Consider the following 26,323-nt stretch of genomic DNA (forward strand, 5'->3'; position numbering starts at 1 on the left):
ACTGAATCCTGCAATGGCTATCCTGGTTTCTCAGCCCAATTTTCAATGAGGCATCCAAATACACCATGTCTCCACCTGCTCAGAACAGGTAAGTGTGTAGGACAAAAAGTGTACAGGACGAAGACAGGATTTTAATGTTTCGATCTTCATTTAATATTGCTGTATGTTGCCTTGAGGTTTGGTTAGGGAGGTGGTATAGAAATGTTTTTAAAGTAACAAGATATTACTAAATTTGTTACCTGCCCTGAGTTCATAAGGTGGCTTCAGCGAAAGGGCAGATCATCACCAAGAGAAAGTCCTTAGCTGTAGACAATTTTATTGCCTGTGCTTCCAAGTATTTCCGCACCTCTTCTTTCCTAGGTGATCATAGAATTGTAGATTTGGAAAGGGACCACAAGGGTCATCTAGTCCAAAATATGCAGGCATATTTTGCCCATTGTGGGGCTTGAACCCATGACCCTGATATTAAGAGACTCCTGCTCTACAGAATGACCTACTCTGGCTTAGAAGCAGCCATTCCAGAAGCACAACCTGTCATCATGGCGGCCTCTGTTTTCCCCTGAAACAAAATAAGATTGCCAGCGGGGTTCATTTTCTGCCTTTTAGGCCATGATTAAGTGGGCTACACCACTGCAAGATGTAAGAAGGGTTCTGCAGGAGCTTGGTGACTTCAAAGATGAGCTAAATGTTCCACTCTGATTAATTACTTTTTAAAAAATAATAAAAATGCAACTGGCAATGGCATTTTAGAAGAGCCAGATGAGGGGCTGGTGCTCAAGACAGTCAAGTCTTGGGATCGATTTCAGGGTTAGGGGTAGTGGTTAAGAGTATTGGATTAGGTAGGATCCCAGGGAGCAAGATTCACTTTCCTGTTCAGCTACGAAGCTCTCTGGGTTATATTGGCCAGCTCAATAACCTACCTCACAGGATTGTTGTGAGAATAAAAACGGGGAGGGGGATGAACATAAATGCCAACCTCCAAAATTCTTGGATAAAGAATAATAATAATAATAATAAATTTTATTTATATCCCGCCCTCCCCAGCCGAAGCCGGGCTCAGGGCGGCTAACAAGAATGGGGTATGAACACAATAAATAAATAAAATTCAACCCAACAGTGAAACCAGATTCGGGATGTAACACACCACGCAGAGTCTCAAAAACAGGCCCTCTTCCATGCTCTGGGACTATGGAAACTTTATCGGTACTGTCCCTTTAAGAAGAAGAAGGGCGGAAGAGAAAGGGGCCGGACCGGGAGATCGCGAGAGCTGCGAAGGGTTGTAAGAAAGATCAGCAGATTCGACAGACTGTTCGAGGCGGCCGCGCATAAGACAGGAGCGTCGAATCGGCTGCTGCTGTTTAGACCGACGTATTACCCGGAGTGTTGAGGACGGACCGTAGAGAAAAGGCAGCGCAACCCGGGTCGCTATTAACCGTGGCATCATTTCTGCCCTTGGTGAGGCCTCGCCGGCGGGGACTTCTAAAGGCGGGAAGCGAGGGGCTGAGGCGTTTCTCCCTCACGCCGGGCGGTCCTGTTCTACACATCAGCGTGGGGATTAAGCCCCACTGAACTCAGTGAGCCTTACTTCCGAGTACACGTGTCTTGGCTTCCGCGTTACGGTAATTTCTAGGGCAACAGCCATGTTAGTCTTTTGCAGGAGCAAAAAGCAAAAACAAAACCCAGCGAGGCTTCTTAAATACTTAACTCGTTTACAGTATTTTGGCTTAAGCTTTTTGTGGTCGGCAGCCCATTTCGTGAGGGGCGTTCTGAGGTTGTGCTATAATAAATTTGTTATGTCTTTAAGGTGCCATGAGACTCATGGTTGCGGTGCTAAACCAATGCGTCTACTCACAACTGAGTTCACTGGGGTTTATTCCTAGGTAAGCAGATAGAGGATTGCAGGCTTAGTCTGAAGTTTCCCTTAGGCCCACACAATACCTACACAGGTGGGAGCATCCTGAAGTTTTGTGCTTGCATGTTTATTTAGATTTTTAAAATCCCACTCTCTGCTCCCACAAGGAGGTCAGGATGTTGGTGGTTCTTATTACTTACTATGTTTATATCCCACATTTTCCACCAAGTAACTCAAGAGTACTAAAAAGGTAAAGGTACCCTGCCAGTCTTGACAGACTCTGGGGTTGTGCGCCCATCTCACTTAAGAGGCCAAGGGCCAGCGCTGTCTGGAGACACTTCTGGGTCACGTGGCCAGCGTGACATCACTGCTCAGGCGAGCCAGAGCCGCACACGGAAACGCCGTTTACCTTCCCGCTGGTAAGCGGTCCCTATTTATCTACCTGCACCCGGAGGTGCTTTCGAACTGCTAGGTTGGCAGGCGCTGGGACCGAGCAGCGGGAGCGCACCCCGCCGCAGGGATTCGAACCGCCGACCTTTCGATCGGCAAGTCCTAGGCGCTGAGGCTTTAACCCACAGCGCCACCTGCGTCCCCTTCAAGAGTACTAAGTCAGATCATTTGTCCATCTGGCTCAGTATTGTCTACTGATGGGCAACAACTATCCACTGTTTCAGACTTTGAGTCTGTACTAGCCCTACTTTTAGATTCTGGGGATCGAATCTGGGACCTTCCGCATACAGTGCAGAAGTTGTACCCCTGAGCCATGACCTTTTCCACTTCTTCTGTTCAGAGGATAATAATTACCAGCTCTACTTTCTCAAACCTTGGTGCTATTACTTATCGACCTCCTTGTTGTTTTCCAGAAGTGACCAGGATAAATGGATTCTGACTTGCTTCAAGTTCGCCATATAGTACAAGAAGCAATTGGCACCCTATCTGTTTCCAGAGATGGAGCCCAGATCTGTGAGACTTTGCGGACAATTAAGAGCTACCTTGGTGGAACTGAAAATCCACCCTCCATGAAAGAGAAAAAAGAATTTATTCGCAATCATTTTACTACCTTTCTGCAGTGTCTTATCAGTAACCTGAGTCTTGATTGGCTGGAGCAGTTCCAATCAGATGAAGATAAGGAGTTATGGGATTGCTTTTTCTTGGAAGGACCAGCAGACCAAACTTTTATGGTTCTTTTGGACACCATCATTTCTACAGCGTAAGCATGGCTACTGTGCTGTGATCTCTAATTCTAAAACTATTTTGTTTTTAGGGTTCTCTCAGTTTAGAGGCCTGAATCCAAAGAGCCCAGTGTTAAAAGCACTTTTGCACATACAGGGAGACTGCTGATTTTTATTTCTGACAGCTGTCTCAGAAGCCACTCAACATTTCATAGCAGCTTTTTGGAGTAGGGTGTAATGTTTGAGCTGCAGTGGGAAGGAGGATCCCAAAAAGTCAAAATGCATATGCAAAGGAGTGTGTGTGTGTTCTAAATCCCACTTGTAGGCTCAGTTCAGATGGGATTGGAAAATCCATTATTTGGTGCTGTGTAAGTTGGCATGTAATAAGCTTTGTGCTCATGCACTGTGTCTTCTCCCTCCTAGTTTGAGTCTGTTTGCCCATCTTAGGTTTCAAGGCAATTACAAACTGTAGTTTCTGAGTTTGGATGTAAGGGCTAACTAGTTTGCCACAAGCCATAGATGGAAGGCAATGCCAAGGGGCTGAGGGTGTGCCTAATCATTCAGCCATGGTTTGGCATAACATCTGAACTGAGTCATTGGCTGCATTCAGGCATAACTCTAGTATGGTTTTGCATCATGAGAAAGAGCATGGCTAAATCTTGGTCTCGTGTGCCCTCCTCTTCAGCATTCATGAGAACATTGAAAGCTTCTCCTTTCCCTTTAAAACTAATTGCGGATCCCTGTATGTTCTAACTTAAGAACTGAGATTTGTCTAACTTTGGTTACTTAAAACAAACAAGATTAAAAACAATGTTTTTTAACTAGCTGCTGTTAGTGCAAACCATAGTTCACATGTTTAGAAATAACAGGTGATTGTGGTTAATTCAAAAAACAAAAGCAAAGGCTTTTGATCTTCTCATACATGCCAAGAAGTAGTGAAGAGGAGAAAGAGCATGATCCCAAGATTCATTTTCCTAATATTAAACTGTAGTTTAGTGTTATTTCTGAACCTGGTAATTGTTTCAATATACAGTACTGCATGGACAGAACCCAAATATGCTTTTATTTTACCTCTCACTTTGCAAAAGTTGCTATCGTGATTGATCATAGTTTTATACCACAAATACAATTTCTACACCACAAAAAGTTAAAAATTCCCCTTTAGAAAACAATGTAGACTTGACTATTTTGCCTAATTCACACATTCTTAGGTGCAGTATTTTGGGCTTCACAGAATTTTGAATCCCTTAGTAAGGGATATCATCCCGAGGTTCAAAGAAAGGAGATGTGTGATTGCAGGAGTTATACAAGAGTTATGGGATGAGAGTGTGGAAATAATTGTGGTGTGGATGTGTTTAAAGGAAGACTGAACTGCCATTGGTCAAAGATGCCATAATTCTTTCCTGTATTTGGGTTAGATGACCTTTAAAATTCCTTCCAGTTCTAAAGGTGGTAGCTAACAGAAATTGATGTTCCTTAGTTGATTTCAACGGGTGTGCTTTGATTATAACTAATGTTGGATACACCCTAAAATTCTATGATTCTAGAGCAGCTTGATGGACAACTGTGAGTCCTCAATAAGCATTGCTTATACATTTTCAAGTCTTTGCCCACAACCAGGAATCATAGAAAAGTGTTGTTTAAAAAACAACCACCAGAATTGCAGGTGATGATGTTATCTGTTGAATTGCTTTTTCCTTATGAATTGAAAATAAAGGCAGAAAAATACCTTTCCATGCAGGCCCAGTTTCCGTCTGAATAAAGTCGTCGATGTGCTGGAGCAGTTCCTGCAGAGAGCTGGACTGTCTGCTCTGATGTGGGAAGTCTGCAAACAACAAACACAAGCTGGCCCTTCAGTGCTACAGGAGGCCATCCTCAATAAGGTGGCCTGTCTCCCTGATCACCTAGGCAACAAGCTCCAGGGAGAAAACCGGCCTGTCTTCTTCCCCCAAAACTATTTCCCGCTGCTTGGTGTGGAGATGGTCCAGGTGCTGGAGAGGATCTCTGATTCACTGCGAGGTGAGATTTCACAGGATCATCATCTGCTGCTGCTGCTTCTGCTGCACTGACAGGCCATGGCTAAGAATAACAAGTATTTAAAACCAGTTCTGAAATTAGGGGAGGGCAGAGGGAAGGGAAGAGGACCCTTAATGAAATCTGCAAGACTTGCCCCTGCTTCCTCCCAAGTTTAGCCAAACGACAGGCTTCCCCACAACCTTTTGGAAACAATAGCTAAGGAGGTGTCAGAAAATATAAAGGGGCCAGACTTTGCCTCTTGTCTTCCAAATAAAGCAGTTAACACAGGTGAAACTGGATGGCTGGTCTCAACCAAACCAAACAATGCATAGCTGAAGACCAGATTGCTGTCCTCAGCCAGGTACATAGTTACAGAAACGGGAAGGATCCTAGCTAATGACCGTTGAGTAGAGGTAGAGGACCAAATCATGTCCTCCCTTAGTCTTTTAAAATGGAAGCAAAAGGAACCCAACACAAAAGTTAGGGTGGAGGAAGCCTCTCCCCATTTGACTGCCTGTAATTTGAGCACTAGACAAAACAATAACTTTGAACCTACATTGGTATAGTAGGAGTATTCAAATACTTTTGAGGTTTTTGTTTTTTCAAGAATTGTTTGTTGTGGATAATTTTTTGTCTAGATACTGCTTGATGAAGAGCTCTGTGAAGACCAAACTTACAAACTAAACTTGGTCCAATAAACTATATTTGTATTTCTTGGTGCCAACACAGTGATCACAGCTATCAAACTACATTGTTACTTAAAATAATAATCTGACACCCGTATATCTTTAGGTGCATGTGGATAATTAAAGGCAGAAGGTTGTGTGTGTGTGTGTGTGTATGCGTGCGTGTGCAGTCCAACCAAAATAAAGCACATTTAAATCCCACTGTTGTCAGTGTGAGTCTTAAGCCTGGATAATTCAAAAAAATCTTTTGCAGGTATACAGTAGTTATTGATTTATATTGTGCCAGTGATGCAGATGGTGCTTTGCATCTATCTCTGGGTACACTGATCAGCCATGGCTCTCTGGAGTTTTTGATGAGGAACTTTTCCCACACCCCTGGAGGGGGTGGGCCTTAGTGGTTTGCTGTGTAATCAGTTGGGTCTGTGGTCATTCATTATCTCACAGAAATGGATTAGTTTTCCTAGCCTTGAAAGGAAGGCCAACCTGTTTTGTGCAGAGCTGGCTTCTCTCAAACCTCATAACGAGGCTTTCATTGAGTAGTGAGTTTTATTCTTCTGAAAGGACTTTGTCATCCTCACTTGCATGGACCCACTTTTCATTCTTCATGTTTAGCTCACTAACAGTTTGTTCTGGGTATAAGCTTTATCTGAAGAAGTGTGCATGCACACGAAAGCTTATACCCAGAACAAACTTAGTCGGTCTCTAAGGTGCTACTGGACAAGTTTTTATTTTTTTATACATAGCTCCAGGTTATTGACTTCCCCTGAGGACTTCCACTTTTATGCCAGTGCTCTGTTCATCTTTGTGGAAGCTTTGCAGCTGGAGCTTCAGTCTCAGTTCTGTGATCTGACGGATTCATCGACTAATGTGGCATTTCTTGTATTCCAGGTGGCTTGGATTGCTCAATCTCCTTTGTGTCCCAGGTGCTAGGGAAGGTATGCATGCATGGAAGACAAAGTGAGTGCTCTTTAAAGCTTGCAGTAAGCCATAGCTTCCTTTCAACATGTCTGCTTTCAAAGTTGCTTTCTCTCTGCTCTGTCACTCTGGTTGAATCAGACTGCAGCGATTGGTTATCACTTGATGTCATGATTCTTCAAAGAACTCCTATGTAGGCTGGTTAGAGTGTTGCAGTTGGTAGTGTGGTTCATATGAACATTTGAAGCAGCTTTATGCTGAGTCAGACGATTGGTCGATCTAGCTCTGCCTAGCAATCTGTCAGCAGCACTCCAAGGTCTCAGGCAGATTTCCCTCCCGCAGCCCTGTTACCTGAACTGAAGGTGCTGTGGGTTGAACTTGGGACCTTATGAGTACAGAGCCTGTGCCCTACAACTGTTTTATGCACCGAGTCCCCAAGCTTGGCATATAACAGGAGCTCATTTCACAAAAAACAGTCACACTCATTCTGAAGATTTAAGTGTATGTGCATAATGAAGTGTAAGAAATTACACCGTATCGTAAAAAGTATTTAGCCTCTAGAGTTACAACTCTGTGAAGATTATTGTCTTATGAGGAGGCTGGAGTCTCTGGAACCTTGAAATTTAAGCAACTTGGTAATAGTGTTAGTTAATAATAACAACAAATGATGATTTTGGGCCACTAAGGAGAGAATTCCAAGAGAGCTTTTAGCTTTACCAGATAACTTGATTTACTGCTCCTGCTGACTTGCCCTCTTTTCCCTGCACCCCACCCCCCATGGCTTGTGAAAAGCCATTGGGTGCTCTTGCACATTACAATAAACCACGTGAGGAAGAGACAAGGAAAAACAGCTGGAATACATAATCAAGTTACCTGGTAAAGATAAACCATGGTTTATTGTGGCGTGCATGAGCTGCAGTGAACCTTGGGTTCATGTGATTCCTTCCCCCAGACTGGAGGTTAGCCACCTCTGCTATGATGAATTCTTAGAAACTGTCTAACCTATAAATGACCCGGACAGCCAGGTAGGTGGCCTGGAAGAGGAACTGGATGCTAGATAAACAGGGAGCATTGGTTTGATAACCAGTTTTTCTTTCGTATTCTATGTCTCTCTTTAAATGACTTGATCTCAACAGACATGTTGAACACTTAAGACTGAGCACTGCTTAAGAAAAGGCAGCTGTTACCCCTTTTTCAGCCACTAGGAGGCAGACTTTTAAAGAACAACGCAATGGAAGGAATATATAATACTGTACCATGGTTTACAGTGGCGAAGAACAATCTTATATGATGTGCGTAGGGCATTCTTATAAAAATGTTTTTGTAGCTCTCCTTCTTGAAGAACAGCAGGAAAGATCCCCCTCTTCCCACCACCCAAATTATCTTAACTACTGGCCAAAATAAATAAATAAATAAGGAAGTAAAAAGGATGTTTGTTCTTCCCTTTCTGATATCAAAGCAACTCCTTTTCTTCTTCTTTTGGGATGCAGAAGAAATCCTGAACGTGTTGGTGTCCCACCTGACGGATCGTACCCAGTCTGACTGCATCTGGCAGAGGATATGCTGGCGACTGGTGGAGAGTGTGCCGAATCGCTGGGTGGAACCTGTGGTCTGTGGCTTTGTTCAGGCAGCAGCAGGGTAAGTAGCCAAACCTCTGCGTGGAACGGTGGGCGCATGCCATGCCTCCTTGTATCCTTGCAGCAGTTGAAAATGGTTCCCCCTGCACTACAAATTAGATTTCCTTTCAGCCTGCTCAGCTGTTGAAGTTTGAAAAGGAGGAAGGCTTATTTATTTCATTTATTTATTTGTATGTATGCCTCCTCATAAAACACAGCCCTTTGGGCAACTTACAATAAATGACTCTTTAAAACAAGCTGAATATAAGACCGTTAAAATATAAACTGAAATAACTACAAGAAAAACACAGGTCATAGCATCTCCAAGATGTAAAACACAGACTTAAAAACTGGAGAGAACCTGGCAATATAAGTTGTTTAGGTGGCCTAGGTAACGAGAGAGGTCTCTACCTGGCACTGAAAAGTCCACAGGGATGACACCAGGCAAGCCTTCCTGGGAAGGCAGTTCCATTACTAGGTGCCAGTACCAAAAAGGCCTTCTCTCTGGTGGTTGTCCATCTCTCTTTATTCAGTGGGAGCACCCCAATACAGCACCTGAAAAGAATCTTAAAAGTTTGGTTAGGCAGAGGCTGGTCTTTCAGACATATATGATTTGAGCAGAGAGACATCTCTCTTGCTTTTATCTGCCCTTATAGGAGGGGATAATGCCTGGCGTGCTCTGGTCCATGGGGTCACGAAGAGTCGGACACGACTAAACGACTAAACAACATAGGAGGGGAACTTGAATATTGCACATCTTGCTTTGCCAATACATTCCAGACTTCTATTTGTGAATCATCTAGTCTTGTGATCCAGTTGCGATTTTAAAACAGCACCGATTTAGAGAAAAGACACTCATGGTTGAAATGTTGCTTTGTCTATATTGCTAGACCTGCTGTGCTGTCACGATTGTTGGGGAATTTGGTTGTCAAAAGCAAGAAGGCTCAATTTGTGATGACCCAGAAGATGCTGCTGCTTCAGTATAGCTATCCGGTGAGAGTCCTTGGATGTCATTAATCAGGAGGCAAGCATGTTTGTTGGGATGGCATTATATGCTGTGTCTAAGAAGGGTGACCTGTGTTTTTACAAGTTGTGATGTTGCGGTGCTTGTGCTCTTGGACTTGCAAGTACAAGTTTCAGGGTGCCCCTTCTGAGGCAGGTTTGGGGAAACACCGGCCAGCAGCATCAGGAGGACATCACATTGGCTAACCCTGGTTTAAGGAAATAACCCTGCCATCCTGCTTTCTGACCGTAAATCTGTAAATCGCATTTACTGTTTTTCTTTTACAATATCAACACAATGCATATCGTAATGGTATACTGAGCATATTTGTAAATTTTACAATTACAACAAATTGGTCCACTATGAACATTCATGGTCAAGCTCCTATTCCCATATAATGATCTGAATAGTAGGTCACCCGGTTTGGTTTATAGTTCATATTGAGAGAGTTTGTTCCTTTCTCAAAGGATCTGCTGTGATTTCCATTGTTTGTCATGCGTATGAGCTCTGTGGTTTCATTAATACAGACTATGGTGCTCCAGAACCTCCTTGGTTATCTAGCCCTGGACAACATGCGGCGTCTCTTACTGATCAAGGTAAGCAGGGTGACGGTTAGCAAAATGTATTTCTATATATGTGTGAGAGAGATAACATGCAACTTGGTAGACATCATAGGAGCACCTTCCCAGCCCTGTTATGTGTAATGTAATAAAAACACATCAGAACTAACTTAGAATGAAAGAAGAGTGACCCCAGAGCCACTGATCTTGCCAGCCTGTGTTTCACTCCTTTTCAGTGTGCTAACAAATGAAAGGTTTAAAAGTGAGATAAATGGGTGGTCATTTCAGAGGGGCCTTTCTCTTGTCAGTGGATGAGATCTTTTCATAAGGTTGGCTCTCCTACTTGTCACAAGATGCTGAATATCCTGTGCGAGAGAAGATTTTCTAGTTCTGGGGAATATTAGATGTTGATGGAGCACCATTGCACTGAAACCAAGTTGGGTTCTCCATCCTCGCCTCTTCTGGTTTAGCTTGCTAGGGTGGGAAGAGGAGGCGATAATCACTAACCAACTGAAAAAGTTGGTGGGATTGCAGATGCAGCCACGTGTTCCGTCCAGCAGATTGATGAGAATGTTGTATTTTGGCTGCTCCATCTGGAGGGCAGGGGGGTTGTAGCTGGGACTGTTGCAATTAGGGGACACACACACCCCTTTTTCCCAAGACATCCTGAGCCCAAGCAGCAAGCTTTGCACACACTGGCGGGACTGTCTCCCTGGAGCCCAACCCTTGAGAGGAGGCCTCAGATGGCAATTCAGCCCAGATATGCAGGGCAAATATGAGGGACGCGGGTGGCGCTGTGCGTAAAACCACAGAGCCTAGGACTTGCCGATCAGAAGGTCGGCGGTTCAAATCCCCGCGGCAGGGTGAGCTCCTGTCGTTCGGTCCCAGCTCCTGCCCACCTAGCAGTTCGAAAGCACTCTTAAGTGCAAGTAGATAAATAGGTACCGCTTTATAGCGGGAAGGTAAATGGTGTTTCCGTGTGCTTCGCTGGTGCTGGCTCGCCAGAGCAGCTTCGTCACGCTGGCCACGTGACCCGGAAGTGTCTCCGGACAACGCTGGCCCCCGGCCTCTTAAGTGAGATGGGCGCACAACCCTAGAGTCGGACACGACTGGCCCGTACGGGCAGGGGTACCTTTACCTTTACCTTTATGCAGGGCAAAGCTTTCTTAGTAAAGCACAGGGCAGATGATCCCAAGACACTGAGAGTTAGTGCCTTGACTAAGAGGTTCTGTACATCTTACTCCTCCTTGACCCTGCTGGTAATTGGGGAGCTTTTACACCCCAAAATTTTGCTTCTGGATAAAAAGGGGATGACAAGAGATCTTAACCAAGCTTTTGAGAGGCATAGGTCTGGCTCCAGCAGAAGACTCCCTCATACAAAGTGGAATTGGGTTCATTGGCACTTACTGTGAAGATGCCTCCTCTGGTGGACGAAGGGAGTCGGTCACTGCTGGGTTATTATGCTAAGAGGCCCAAACGGAGGCTTGTGGGGACAGGGGCAGAATGACATGTTGAACCCGACATTCAGGCTTCTAACACAGGTTTTGAAAGAGCTGCTGGAGACCTGGGGAAGCAGCACTGCTGTGAAGCACTCCCCAGTGGAGCAGCAGCTGTACATCAGCAAGGCCATTCTGATCTGCCTCTCTCATCTGAAAGAAGCAGAAATACTGAATGACAGACAAGGTAAGGGAGAGAGAAAAGGACCAAGCTGGCATCTTGGGCCGCTGGGCCTCAAAATCTTCATGGTGGAATCTGGGTGACTACCTTGGGAGATGCTCACAGGGTGGCTGCAGCAATTGGTTGTACCCAGTGCCAGTCTTACTCAGAGTATACTTATTGAAATGAATAAGCCTAAGGTTGCCCTGTTCATTCTCTTCAGTGGGGCTATACTGCACAGGACCACCATTGGATAGAACCTATTATCTTGGTGTGAATGTCATAAAGCTGCAGTTTATTGAGATGTGGTGAGATCAGTAGGATGTCTTGCCAATAGAGATCAACTGAGAAGTAACCCAACATAGGGTGGGATAGTCCACCTGCGGCAGCCTTCCCTAACCTTGAGACCTCCAGATGTTTTTGGCCTACAACTCCCATCAGACCCATCTAGCATGTTTGTGCTGGCCGGGGCTGATGAGAGTTGTAGGCCAAAGTATCCGAAGGGCAGTAGGTTGTTGAAGGATGTTCATGGGGTGGTCATGTGCTTTGAGCTTGGAGTACTGGTGCAGAGTGTTGCTTATGATAAGTTATTAGTGATGGAAGATCACAGGCCTGTTAAGGATTTTAATTTTGACCCATGGGCAAAAACAGGTCTTTATCTGTGGATCATTGTGCAAATCAGCCAGTATGTACTGTGGATCAGTACCCAGCTGGGCTCTCCTGTTAACATTAAGGATTCTCTTTTAAAAAATAAAATGAGTTCAGATTGTGGGGTTGTCTTGCGTGGCTTCTGTCTTCTAATGTATTGGTACAACAAGGTTCAAGAAAAGGTACCATATACATTGTTGAGTCTATGTAAAAGGAGAAAAGAAACCGATCTCATACTATTATGTTGCACTTCTTAAATATACAATGAAAATTTTTATTTTTCTGTAAAAAACCAAAAAAGACTAGCACATTTATTATGAGTCTGCCTCATTAGATCCATCATTCTTCGCAGACCATAAAACTTTTGGAAGTAATACATTTTGTAGCTATTAAAATGTTTCGTTTCTGTTTTAACCTGTGTTTAGCTGGCTACTCCTTTGAGTAGTGTACCCCCACTGCTAAAAAAAGAAGAAAAGGAAAGTTCAGCACTGTCTTCTTCTGCCTGCATTGGAAAGCCATAGCAGATGGTTCAAAAGATGCCGAAATATATATTTGCCCCATTGTGGAAAGCACAACACCTGCTTATCAGGTTTTAAATATGTCAGAGTTGGCTATTGTGCTTTTTGCTGAATTTTCCTGGTCACCTTCTGCTTGTCCTTCCAGAGCTACTCACAGTCATGATGGAAGGGATGAAGTGTCACCTGGACAGCAACTTGCCAAAGATCCGCCATATAGGGATGGTTGTGGCCGAGTGCGTAAGTGCCAGGGTAATGTCTGAAGGCCCCGCTCTGAAATTTCAGGTGAGACAGCCAAGTGAACTTTCTGCCGTGTTCGGTTGTGGCAGGGAAAAAATCCTTTAAATATGCTAGTGGAATATACCTTTGGTATTGTGTCCCAGCTTCTGCCATTTAAAATTGTTGTGTGTATATGTTTGTGTGTGTGTGACAGAGAGAATGGTTCTGTTTAAATATAATGGGAAATCAGGATTTCCCACCATGTGAACAAGTCTGTAGGAGCCTTTGCTTCTCAGGAGGAGAGCGCAAGCTTTTGCTTCTGCTTTTAGAAAGGCAACATCTCCTTGTTAGGTCCAAACTTGGGGGACTGGTTTGCAAGACTGTGGCTTCAGATCCTGGCTTTTTTTTCCTGAAACCACAGTTGAAACAAACCATGGTCTTTCAAATCTGGTTGTAATGGGCAACTGTGGATTGTTTCAAAAATGGAAGCAAAACCTTATGTCTCCTTGTGGCTGTACAGGAGGCCGGGAGGGAAAGTATGCAAGTGTGAGGCTTGTTCATTCATTTAGCAGGAAACTGTGGTTTCCTGTTATGTCTGAATCCAACCAACATTTAGTCGAGTCTGGCCTTGCTTTTAAGCCGGCACCTGTCTCTTGTTACAAACTTTGCGGGTCAACCTGTTTCAACCATTTTCTGAGGTGAAACAACAAGCGCCATCCCAAGAATGGACTTAGTAAATCAAATTATGTCTGCCACTTGCCTTTATGCAAGAGCCAACCTGTGTATTAGTCCCCTTATTCTATCTTAATGTTTTGCTTTGTTCTCAATGTGTTAGTATGAAGAAGATGATGAGATCAGAGATTTAAAGACCTTGCTGATTCAGAGGCCAGAGCAGATTCCTGACAGTGATTCCCAGAGCATTGGGTAAGTTACCTTTAGACTCCCTTCAGCTTCAACTTGCACTGGCTGCTTTCTGTCATTGTTTTCTCTGCTGGAGACTTTGGCCTACTTAACACATTAAGCTAAGCCATGCTCAAAACTAATCTGTGTTAATTTGTATGGTGCTAAAATACGCTTTGTTGAATAAGCCAGGATTATAAACTGGTTTGATCTAACCTTGTTTCAACAAAGCATGGTTTAAGCTAACCACAGTTTGTCCCTTTCAAATGTAATCATAAACTGTGTTTGATTTAAAATAGGAAGCAGGTGTTCCCAGACCTCTCACCATGGCTATGCCAGAGGAGGGCGGTGGGTGGGGGAAGGAAAGATCACATGAGCCGAGAAGCTCACTAAAACATGATGTGGCATTCTGTGCAAATGGGATCTTTTAGTCTACATAACAGTTTTCTTATTTCTTTGTGGAGTTTCAGGACATAACGTCTGACGTTTTTAGAACCCAGGCTAATTTGCAGCATGTTTACATAATAGTTATGTTTTCACCTGCTGTTGCAACTCTTTCCTATTATCAACATAAGCAAGACTTTCCCCTCAGTTGGTAGGAACTTTTTTTTTTGCTACTGCAGGAACAGCAGACCAGCCATGACACCAGGCACCATTCTGAAACCCAGTGTGAAACCACAGCCAAGTGCTTCTGAAGGACTGTACCAGGGGAATGACTCTGAGCTTGATAGGTATGTGGCAAAATGTTGTTGCCAAGCAAGAAGATAGATACAATGTAGGATCTTCGCACTGTGTGCATGAATCAAATCTCATTTGAGGAAGAATTTAAATTTGTTTCTTTTTCAGCGATGATGACCTCGTTCCGTATGACATGTCAGAGGACAAAGAACTGAAGAAGACCAAGGCTCCCACCTACATCCGAGACTGTATTGAAAGTAAGTGATTAGGGATAAGATGGTATGAAGTCCATAGCATTGTTCATATGACACACTAAACCATAGTTAGCATGACAAGAGCAAGTAAGAATGAGCCGCAGTGAGCCATGGGCCTTCAGACTCCCCCTTCCCCTCCTCTCATTTGACCAGGAGAAACAATTTGGAAGTGTTTGTTTCCACTTTTGCTTAACTGCATTATCCAGACCAGCAAACTGTGACTGACACAAACTGGATAGTTTCAATCAAGCAAACATCAAACCATAGTTACTGAAGCTGGCTTGTTTAAACTAACCATAGTTAAAATTGACCACTGTTTCTGGTCTGTACAGCATAGCAAGCTGTGGTTAATCAAATACAGAAGCAAAAGCTTTGGAACTCCTTGGAGGAAGAGAGCAAATGTTCCATTGTTCAAGTTGTGCAAGCCTATGGTTTAGTGTGACATGTGAACTAGCTTTCTGGGATGTTTTGTTTGTTTCTATCCCACCTTTCATCCAAGAAACTGAGGACACCGCAGTGGCTCTCAACATGTGTTGTGTTTCCTGGTTGAAGTAAACAAATTTATTGCCTGTGAAACATCCTGTGGCTTTTCTGTTGGGCTGACACATTCTATGCCTTATTCAGAGCCTCCTGTACTTCTTTACTATCCTCTGTCTCCCAGACTAGGGCAAGTCAACATGGTGCCTAGCTGATGGGGCTGGACTCCAATTCCCATCATCCCCTAACCATTGCTCATGGGGTGATGGGTGTTGGAGTCAAGCAAATTTTGGAAGGCACCTCATTGGCTACTTTTGTCCCAGACCTATCTATGAAAGACTGCCACAATTATTTGCAAACCCAAATCTTTTAGTTTAAAGCATATGATTGCATGAACTTTCTGCGTAACATATATTCCTGGTACAGCATTAACTTGACTGGACAACTGGGAAGTCAAATGTGAGCTTCCTTCTCATCTTTTCTTTCTTTCAGTCCTGACTGGTCCCGAAGATCCGGACAAGTATGAAGCCACAATGAGCACCCTGGAGACTTTGATCCGAAGGAACGTGGCAGCTGCACGAGAAGTAAATGCAAATTCCTCTTGGTTTGATCTTGATTCGGCTTTAGAAATAACCAATGAGAACTTGCTGGGGCTCAGGGGCTTGCCCTTGATGAGTGAGAAATACAGGAGGGTGGTCCCCTTTGCTATTCGAAGGCAATGACAGTTCTCTGTAGTTATGGTGGCAGCAGTTGACTTCTTTGCTGTCCAAGGCAAAATAGCGTATTTGGGGTGTGGGGGGGGGGAGGAGGCGCAGTTAGGACTTTAGATCATACACCCCCAAACTTGGCCCTCCAGATGTTTTGGGACTACAACTCCCATCATTATCCCTAGCTAACAGAACCAGTGGTCAGGGGCAATGGGAATTGTAGTTCCCAAACACCTGAAGTTCCAAGTTTAGGGGTGTATGCTTTAGATGATTTCCAGTTGCTCTGCACATACGTTGAAGCTCATTGGCAGCTTAATCAGTCTAGGCAACCTTGGTGATCTCTTGAACACCCAACTTAGGGTGTCATGGTAGCAGCAAGAGAGGGGGACTGTCATCTGTTCCCTGCCCCCTGCAAACTTTGTATTACACTCGATGAGACCAGCTGACTCTCAACTTGACCTGCCTGAAACATCAAGCCTCTTGAACGGCTGAGACTTCAAAAGACACACACATACACTCTTTGGTATTTTTGTGCAGGTGAGCGTGGAACTGGCAAAGGTCCTGCTGCATCTAGACGAGAAGAGCTACATAGAAGGCTTTGTGGGGCTTCGTCAAGGCGCTCTGGTGGCCATCACTGTCACAGACCCAACACCAGTGAGTCCTTGTGCTGTCTTTGGTTCTGACTGCAGGGGCTGAGGAGCTGCAGCTGGCCTTTCTTAGCCAGGCTCAGAGAGGGCCATTTGAGAAGCTAGCTAAGGGGCTGGTAAGACGAGGAGATTGGTAAGGTTGCACTAGGTGGACAGGGAAAGCATCTTGCTAGGAAGAAGGAAAGCCATGGGCAGAAGCACTGGAATATAGCAGTCTGTTCCTCTGCCCCTAGCTTGCCAGATTGATGGGGCAGCTTGTAAGACTAAGGAGCCACAGAACACCTCTAAACTCACCTTTGTTTTCTGTTGCCTAGGTGGCCAAGTTTCTGACCTCTGAGTTCTACTCCCTGAACTATAGTCTCCGCCAGCGCATGGACATCCTGGATGTAAGTCGCCCTTTTCCAGCATATTATAAGCAAGCCTTGCGAGAGGTAGTGTTGCATTGCAGCTAAGAGACTGAGTTACCTGTAGGAAGCTCCCCAGTTCACTCCTCACCTCTGCCATGAAGTTGTGTATATGTGAAGTTCTGACTCCCGCATCCCTTATTTTGCTATTGTAAATGGTTTCTTGTAGTTTGAATGATGCTCTGTGTTTTATATTTGTTGTCCTCGTGAAGTGAGTGGAATGCACTGCACGTCCAGGCTAGAAGCGCCTGACAACTTCTTGTCTATTCACTCAGGTGCTGGCCAGAGCAGCCCAGGAACTCTCTCAGCCCTTTTCTCCCAAAGCAAAGCAGCTTCCTAGTCTGAAACAGCCCAGCATCCAGATCCTGTCTAGCAACAGCTCTTCTCCAGACTGGCAAAAAGTTGTGGATGAAAGGATCCGAAGCAAGACCAGAAGGTTTGCAAAGGTGAAGCCAGGAAATGCAAAACTGCCTTGAGCTATAGCAGGGGGCACATCAGTGCAGACAGACGAGCTGGTCTTGTATTCAAGGGCTTAAGAAATCCAAGAAATATGGTTTTCTGTTGAGTTCAGGCTTCCCAAACTTCTGGTAATGGGAGGGGCCATACATTCACCTACCCATATGGAGCGGAGTTCTCTCTTTGTTCTGAAGGCCTTCATAGAAACTTCCTTTACAGCAGCCCATAATGTTATTAGGGTCTTGTTTGATCGGCTCTCCTCAGCTTTCAACCCCCACCCTCCATGTCTTTAAATTATAGACCTGTTCCGGCCTGTCCTTGATCTCTCCTGATAGGACTACATTGGTGGGAGCACCTTGAGAGCTCTATCCCTGATCTGGTCAAAGTAACAATTAACAATTATATTAACTCAGGTGACCTGTGGCTCCTTCTGAACCACTACTCCAGGATGCAGATTGTTTGCCTTAAAGAGCCAGTCAACACAGCAATGAAACGCTTAGCATACTTTTTATTTCGAAGGCACACCTTGTTTCAGGAAAAGAAAAGCTATAGCATATTCTAGAGCCAGTGTGGTGTAGTGGTTAAGAGCGGTAGCCTCGTAATCTGGGGAACCGGGTTCGCGTCTCCGCTCCTCCACATGCAGCTGCTGGGTGACCTTGGGCCAGTCACACTTCCCTGAAGTCTCTCAGCCCCATTCACCTCACAGAGTGTTTGTTGTGGGGGAGGAAGGGAAAGGAGAATGTTAGCCACTTCGAGACTCCTTAAAGGGAGTGAAAGGCAGGATATCAAATCCAAACTCCTCCTCCTCCTCCTCCTCCTCTTCTTCTTCTTCTTCTTCTTCTTTCTTCTTCTTCTTCTTCTTCTTCTTCTTCTTCTTCTTCTTCTTCTTCTTCTTCTTCTTTTCATCCTGGGATGGGCCTCCTGCCTCTGATGGTCATCCCAAGGGAGGACAACTTTTCAGTCCTATCTCCCATCTTTTATTGCCTCCATATTTTCCTCTCACGGATCTGTGCCATAGAAGGTGATGCAGTACAATCACATTCCACGATCGGGTCCAGCCCTCCACCACCAAACATCACCCCCCCCCAACATCACTTGTTTTTGAGATAAGCTGATACCACCTGAAATTCAGAAATAGATGTACTTTCCCTGTCTGTGGCTGAACTTGGTCATAAGATGTTGCATTGCTAACCACAAAGGTGCTTAAGCATTTCAAAAGAAACTTCCCTTTTCTTACCTACGGGCAAATGGCAACACATTTCATGTTTCAGACACCTGTGCCCTTTAAAACTGATGCTAAGCTGATTAACTATGTTTCCAAGTAATCAAAGCATTATCGTGGATCTGGATTGGCATGTCTGAAATTCATAGAATCATAGAATTGAAGGGGACCCTGAGAGTCCTACAAGGAAAGCATATTGGTCTGTTTAAGGGAGAGTGGAACAAAACATTGCATCCATGAAGCCTCTTCTGGGGTCTTCGTCAAGTCTCACTTGCTAGTGACGGTTCTCCTGCCTGACCTTTCACTTTGTTTGGAACAGGGCCAGTCCCAAGCAAAGCCACCATCTGCCCCCAACAGATTTGGTCCAGTTGCTGGTCATTTCTTTTTCCCGCTTCTTCGGAACTTTGACAGGTGAGGCCACTTGCATTTTCATGTCCCTAGGGCTGTGTTGTGTTATCAGAGGCGTGCATGGAATACATTTTGAATATATCCTGCAACAGCACCCATTATATTCATGGCTGAAATTTATCTCATTGCAGAAAAAGTAAGCTAGCAACCAACCAACCAGGTGTGTGATTCAGGTTTGGTAGGTGCTGGGCTGTGTGTCTGTATTCCATGTTAACAAATGCACCAGGCATTTATATTTAAACAAACAAGTAGTTTAATTTAAACGGAATACAGGACTTTTTCTGTCTTTTTATTTTGCCACTCCCAACAGCCCAAGAGCCAGAACAGTCCAAACTCTTTAAAAAGACTAAACTGTAGTTCACCTTTTCATTTGCAGGACTGCTGCAGCAAAAATGTCCAAAGGATGCCTTTGCACCCAGGTCCTTGGCTCCTTTTGGAATTGCTGCATGTCTGTTCTTGCTCAGCTTCTGAAAAAGAAGGCTCTGTCTTGGCTCCTGGAATTCGGTTCTCTTTAGCAATAGCAGAGGATGCCTGATGGAGAACAACTGTTCTCAGCTTTTTGTAAACAGCAATTAGGATAGGAGCTGGGAGCTGCAGTTTAAGACCAAGGCTTGCTGCTTCTTCTCCTTCTCTTTCATCTTAATAATAATAATAATAATAATAATAATAATATTTTAACAAATAGAACAAATTGCTGTCCCAGGAAAACGTGTATATCAGGTGTCAGAAGTGTGTCTTCACACAAAGGCAACCAATGAAGGTTCTATATATACACCTGTGGGGGGGGGGAGAATTCCCCAACCTAGGAGCTGCCACAGATAACGTCCTCTCCCACCTGGGCCAACTCCCTTCGCAAAACTTTTTGAGGGCAGTGGAGCTACCAAGAGGCTCCCTTTGCTGATCTTAAAACCTAAGGGGGGTTGTAGGGAAGGAGACCATCTTTCACAGCCAGTTAGAACATTCTCCCTCTCTGCTTTCCAGGCCACTGACCACCTTTGACCTTTTGGGAGATGATCACCTGGTTTTGGCCCGGCTGACACACACCCTGGCAATTCTGATGTACTTCGCTGTCAACACTGTGGTGAGGATACTAGATAGGCCCTTCCAAAGTACCTGAGAAGTACACAGTTGCCTGTGTTTGGCTTTTGGCATGCTGTGGCATCCCATCTTTTGCCAAAGGGAGCCAGTGAACATTTGCTCTGGCAGACAGGATGTGAGGGGGTGAAGCATCTACACATGGTGTATGCAGAGAGTTTTTGAAACTGTGTGGTCTGATTTTGGCTCTGAATTAGCAGAGACCCTTTGGTTTCAGGCAGAAGAAGCTGCTCACCTTTCCATGTTTCACTCTGTAACTACCACTGGCTCTGGGACTTTGCTTCCCTCTGCCCCTCTAAAATCAGGGTGGGAAAGTTGTGGCCTTCCAGATGTTGCTGGACTGTAGCTTCCATCTTTTCTGACCACTAGCCATGCTTGCTGGGGCTGGGAGCATCTGGAGGGCCACAGCTTCCCTGCCCCAACTCCAAAAGCCAGGTGCTCTCAGGATTCTGCATAAGCTGCTTGGTTTCAGAACTGCAGCAATAGCCAGCAGAACTGCAGCAATAGCCAGCAGACCTAGCAAATGCAGGTGGGTGGAACGTCCACTCTCGACACAGCTCTCAGTCACTGTTGCCTTCCTATTCTTCAAGCACTAACATACCCGGTGGCCTCCCAAGATTGAGTCCTTTATCTTTGATTGGGTCACTTGTAATTTAAAAAATAAATAAATCCAGATTCCTTGGTCTAGCAAGCAACTCCAACAATGTGTTCAATAGGGAGATATAAATACATATCCCACAAAATAAAATAAAAAACACAATTTGACAGTTTATTTAAATTTCAAATGTGATGCTCAGTTTTTAAAATGGATGTCAATATTTCTTAAATCAGTGCATGCCGAGTTCCTCCCACTATGCTCCACCTGCAGGATGTGGCAATTCCCCTGCCTCCGCCCCCAGGTACGAAGCAGTAGTGCCTTCAGTTGTGGATAATGTTTGAAACCAGGGCAGACTTTCTGAGGGAGAGCGGAGGAGGCTGCTGATCTCAAGCAATAGCCAGCAGTACTGTAAACAGATGGCAAACTGATCACTGCTTTTCGGTACAATTCTATACCTGCCTACAAAGGAGCAAGTCCTATTGAGTTTGGTGGGGCTTACTCCAAGGAAAGTGACTATGGGATTGCAGCCTTTGCTTATATCTTTACCATTTGGATTTTCTGCCTCAGAAAGCAAAATACCCGAGGCTAACCATGCAATGCCTCTTCCATGGATCCTGATTTGTGTGTCTCCTCCAGGTAGCATCTGCGATGGGGAAGGCATTGCTCGAGTTCGTCTGGACCCTGCGCTTCCATGCAGACACGTGAGTTCCTGTGAGCATCGTGGTGGCAGCGGGAGGGTCCCTCTGCACCCAAAGCCAGGGAACCCAATCAAGTGGGGGAAGGAGTTTGTTCTCTTTGCTCCATTCTCGCCCTTTGGGCCCCCCCAGTAGTACCAAGATGCCAGAACCAGGTGGGGAAGAGAAACGGCTACAAAAAGGGAAAGTCAGGTTGAGTAAAACTGAGGCTAAGAAAGCGTTTCAAATCACACTGCCCTCCTCAAGTTCTTGAACGAGTCAGCCATTTTCATAAGCAACTTTCCAATGTTTGAATGTGAATGTGACACAATCTCAGGCATGAATATGTCATTATTTTTATTTTTATTAATATGTCCCCTATTTATTTAAACAAATTTAAATAAATAATTTGTTCGTTGCTTTTTCTTGCCCAAGGGAACTCCCAGGTAATCTACAACCAAACAAACACATGAACAAATCGTGTATAAACGTAGACATACTATGGACAAATTTAACAATATTTTGAATTCAGTTTTATAAACAAATGTATTAGGTTAAATGTAAGTTAACTACAGTGACGATCTTGTAATGTTTATAAGTTCTGGGTTTTTCAAATATTCCATATGGGTGTTAGTTCTTTTTTCCCTTTTTCTTCCCCCACTTTTATTTCTTGTTTTGCCCTGTGCACTCTCTCTCCCTCTCTCTCTCCACACACACAAAAAGAATAAATTTTAAAAACCCATGTAGATACATTAAAACCAAGGAGGGGGGGAGGGACAAACCACCCATATTCTAGGAAAGCAGCTTTAGCTACAGCTTTCTCGGTGCTGTTCTTTACACTCCAAAGAGCAACTAGAAGCTGTGAGTGGGACAGAAATCTCCAGAGTTCAGCTCTGGGTAACTCTAGGTGCAATTCAAGCAATTAAGTTTGGTGACTCCAGCAGAAAAATGAAGCTAGCAAAGCAGAAGGCGGTGTCAAGGCCACCAGCTATCAGTTGGGTAGGGATGAGATTCCTTCCTGCTGGCTTTCACAAGGGCACTCCTTTTCCCTGCAGATATGTGCGCCAAGGGCTTTTGTCATCTGTCTCTTCCACACTCCTGAGTGTTCCTGCTGAGTGCCTTCTGGAGGACATGACGGAGGAGCTTTTAGAGACCCAAGCCTGGCTGGCAGGTGAGAAGTCACTGTGAGAGCAGGCCATTGGCAGGGGTTGTGTTGAGGTCAACCCTTCTCTCACTCTCTGATATTGGCGAGTGGCAGAGAAGCTACATCCCAGGCTGGAATTTCTCTGTCCTTGTTCCCAGTGTTCCAGTTTGGTCATGTGAATGGATCTGTCTTCCTGAGGGGTGTATGGAAGTGGAGAATTCCACTGGGCCATTTTTCTCAGCGCTGCCCCCCCCCCAAGCAAAGGAGTATACAACCAGTCTCCAGTCAGGAGAGGGCAGTTGAGTGTCTCCTGCATACCTAGAAATGCACAAGACGATGCAGCCTGACTCAGATTTCATTGCTGAAGGGGCGAGTTGCTAGGAATCAAGTGCCACATATCCTGGATAAGCTCAGAATCCTTCCCATTTCTGTCCTGGGTTGCTTTCCCTCACCATTTGGATCCTGAGAGTGAGCTTCCCACGGGAGCTGGAGAGGATGTGACACCAATACAGCTAGTCTTTGATCCCTGGACTGGCTGCTAGAAATCTGTGCCCTTAAAAGGGAAAAGGGCTGCCATGGAGCCTAAAGATTCCCTCTTTTCCCATGCTGTGGTATGTGTGGAGGAATAGGCTTTTGCTGTCCTCGAGCGTAGCCTGCTTAGCAATGAGTTGAGGCTAGCCTGAAAGGAGACGGGATGCATGGTCTTGGACTGATAACGCTCAGGAGGGCAACTGGACAGGTGGAGAAGAGTCTTCCTGGGCTGGTGCTAAAATCCCATATCCTCCTTTGCAGATGGAAAGTATTGTGCAATGTGAATAGGGTATGATTTGCAAATGCAGTCAAGGTGTGGAGGGGCAAAGTCATCACATATATAAACATCTCTCCAACCATGATGACTAGAAACTTTGGCCTTGTGGGTAACATGTTGCCTGGCTCATGAAGTGCTATAGGCATATGGAAAGGGAAGGCAAGAGCTAGTGGCTTAGAAAATTGTGATAGCACAGAGGTTTTGACTTTTATTTCTTCTACTGGGCTAGCCATCTGCTTCCACGGTGCACACTCTCTCGTTAAATGAGCCTTTGTTACATTGGGGCAACTGCTGATGTTAATCATTTTGGACCGCAGGCTGCCCTTAGAACTGTGTTCCATTCTGTCATTTTATAAATAGAGGGGGGCTATCTGAGTGAGTCATGTACCCAGACTGACCTAGTGCTAGGCTTCAAGCGCTTAGCTTGTGCGCACAGGATTTCCTCCCACAGACTCGCCACTCTTTCAGGCTCCCCTCTGCTCTGACATCCTGATTTCCACTTTGCAAGACTGTTAGAAATATAGAGCTGCCAGCCACCCCCTCCCTCCCCCTGGTACAGTGCCTATTAGCTGCCTAGCAAGCAAAAATTCAGTAGCTGAAATTTATTCTGTCCTGGCATCTGTGTGTTGGGGGGAGGGAATGAATTGCCTGCTGCATTTCTCAATTCTTAATATATCTGCAGCTGTATAAGGTACAAAAACCTAGCCAGAACAAGACCGACAAGCCGAGTTGATGTGCCGTATAGCACAGTGCTTAAGACAAGGAATGATGCAAGTGCCACATCAGATGCTAACTTTTCTGTATGGTATGAGGTCTGTTTGTGCTTCACAGTACAAAGAAGTGCATAACTCGTTTCACATAGTTGCCAGTTGATAAAAATGCACCTGTACAAAGTGGCTTATTGTTGCTCATGCATTGTGCAGTTGGAAGCATACCTCTGAGTAGGATGGCATAAATTTCTTTCACACACAGATAGGTGCATGCCTGAAATGGCTTTGTGGAAGTCACCACTTCACATAAAGTTTTATGCAAAATGTGGATTTGTAAACTTGAGCTGGGTTTGTGTGGGAGTCAGGCTTTAAATTCGTCCTTTAAAACTAGTTTAGAGGTAAAGAATCTGAAATACTGAGCCAAAAAGAGAGCACGTTCCAGTGTTCCCTCAGTTACTCAGTGTTAAAACTCCTCCAATCTTTACTTGGTCCTGTGGTTAAAGAAAACAGACAGCTGCTGCAACTTTATTTTGCCAGCACCTAGTGCTGAGATGTTTTGGTTACACGGGGTAACTGTGTAAAAAAGAAATGTTGCTAAATAAAGTTTGGTCTAAAATCAAACAAGCTGGATATTTGGAAAGCTGGGGTGGGGATAACTTCCTTTTATTGTTCCTTTACTGAAGCACACTTGACAGTTCAACTAATGCTTTACAGGGATTTCCTCGAGCCATTCTTTCCTCTCCTCTTGTCTGTCTTTTCCTATTTTCTGCAGATGTTGCAGAGAAGGACCCAGATGGTGACTGCAGAAGTTTGGCACTGCAGAATCTGCTACTGATGGAAAACCTGAAGAAAAAAACTCTTGAAACGTGAAGGAGGGCTTGATGATGGAGATGCCCTTTGCCTGCCCTCTGTTCAGCTGGTGGCTCAGAATCTGCCCTGTCTCTGCTTGGAGGAAATGAAAGGAAGGAGGACACTGAGTTGTAAGCCATAGATAGGTAGCTTAACACCTGGGCTTGGTAGCAGAGGGTAGTTGAGTATGCATTTGTTGTTGGTCTGTTGGTAGAGAGGTGTGCTGGTACTGCTGCTTTTCTGCAAACACACACTTGTGTGTGCATAGGCTGACACTGTAGCCAGGACAGGAGCAAAGAGACTATTTACTCAGTGTTCTTGAACCAGGTTAATATGAGTATGTTGCAAAGGAAAGGATCTACGCCAGCTCCTAGAACCTGTGTGTTGTTCGTCTCATCTGAGCTCTGGATAGAGCATGGGCTCTTTTTGACTTTGGGTCCTTACTGGGTATCATGCATTAACTTCTGTTTGACTTTTGTGCATGACTACAGTGGCCAATGGTAACACAGCAGGATTCTATTGACTGATCAGGTCTGATAAAATGGCTTGAAAGTGCTGTTAACTCAGCCTAAGATGTTCACTATCAGAAGACTGGTGCACAGGTCATGTGGCTCATCTGCCAGGAGCAGATGAAGTCATTTCTCCTGGCACTATTTCACACACACTGCAAAAAGCACACTCTCAACTTGCACTAAATGCGATCCAAGAGGAGAAGGGGGTGGGGTGAGGGAAAATGGAAGTCATGTTGGATGCTCTGTTTGATTACATCAGATTTTCAAACAATGTGTTATGAGGTCTGTTTTGGCCCAAACCTCTTGGTCTCTCATCTTTTCTGATATACAAAATTACTCAAGACATTTGTGTTTCCCAAAAATGTAATAAAAGTACTAAAATACCTGGAAGTGGGCTGAAAACAAAAATGGCTATCTTAAACTATACATATTTTTACCACTACTAACTTGCTAAGAGATGCACAAACCTCAACAATTGGGCAGTGCATTCCAACCGTAACATCTTGGAAAAAGCCAAGCATACAATATAGCTTAGAAACTGGCTTCCCACCAGTCTATTTACCCCTAATAAAATGAGGCAAGGCAATCCTTTGGCTCTCCTCTAACAGTGCAGGAATAGAAGTTACAGGGACCAAGCTCAGACTGCTTAGGAAGCCTCTGCTTCATCAGCCACTTCGTCTTCCACCCCTTTCTCCTCCATGCTGTTGTGGCGAACCCTCTCTGGGGCAGTGTTTCGGCTCAGAGGAATGCCCAGCCCCCTGTGGACAGCCTCCACAGTCTGTTGGCTCACATAGTAATTGAGGTTTACGCAGGGAATCTTTTTCCGCAACTCTTCTAGGTACCGGTAGGCCTAGGGAGAACAAAAGTATGTCCTAGTCAAGGGTTGTTCTCACATAAACAGAATGGTAAAATGAACTAAAAA

At 44.7% G+C, this 26,323-nt stretch overlaps 2 protein-coding genes and 1 long non-coding RNA gene across 4 annotated transcripts in view; 1 reads left to right on the forward strand and 2 right to left on the reverse strand.

The window, feature by feature from the left end:
* Positions 1-1,345: 1,345 nt before the first annotated feature.
* TELO2 (telomere maintenance 2) lies at positions 1,346-24,948 on the forward strand. Of its 2 annotated transcripts, none has more exons than XM_079952371.1 (21): positions 1,346-1,455; positions 2,716-3,062; positions 4,766-5,043; positions 6,615-6,683; positions 8,132-8,279; positions 9,148-9,250; positions 9,788-9,856; positions 11,362-11,503; positions 12,788-12,924; positions 13,694-13,782; positions 14,382-14,489; positions 14,605-14,693; positions 15,660-15,751; positions 16,412-16,528; positions 16,836-16,907; positions 17,201-17,371; positions 18,923-19,014; positions 19,993-20,092; positions 21,341-21,405; positions 22,434-22,549; positions 24,813-24,948. In XM_079952371.1, the coding sequence occupies exons 2-21, from the start codon at positions 2,731-2,733 to the stop codon at positions 24,908-24,910; spliced, it is 2,487 nt and encodes an 828-aa protein (XP_079808497.1). In that variant the 5' UTR covers positions 1,346-1,455; positions 2,716-2,730; the 3' UTR covers positions 24,911-24,948. The 2 variants fall into 2 exon arrangements, with proteins under 2 accessions (XP_079808497.1, XP_079808498.1); XM_079952372.1 differs by lacking the exon at positions 1,346-1,455 and adding an exon at positions 1,470-1,619.
* LOC307202484 lies at positions 21,725-22,437 on the reverse strand. Its single transcript, XR_013832905.1, has 2 exons — positions 21,921-22,437; positions 21,725-21,817 (listed from the first exon to the last, which is right to left on the reverse strand). It is a non-coding gene; the product is annotated as an uncharacterized lncRNA (long non-coding RNA).
* IFT140 (intraflagellar transport 140) overlaps positions 24,688-26,323 on the reverse strand; it is a 93,143-nt gene continuing 91,507 nt past the window's right edge. The window contains exon 30 of the mRNA XM_079952303.1: positions 24,688-26,251. Within this exon, the coding sequence (XP_079808429.1) occupies positions 26,048-26,251 (204 nt within the window). The 3' untranslated portion in view covers positions 24,688-26,047. The remainder of the gene's footprint in view (positions 26,252-26,323) is intronic.

The sequence above is a fragment of the Podarcis cretensis genome, assembly GCF_951804945.1.
Source record: "Podarcis cretensis genome assembly, chromosome: 14".
Taxonomy (NCBI): domain Eukaryota; kingdom Metazoa; phylum Chordata; class Lepidosauria; order Squamata; family Lacertidae; genus Podarcis; species Podarcis cretensis.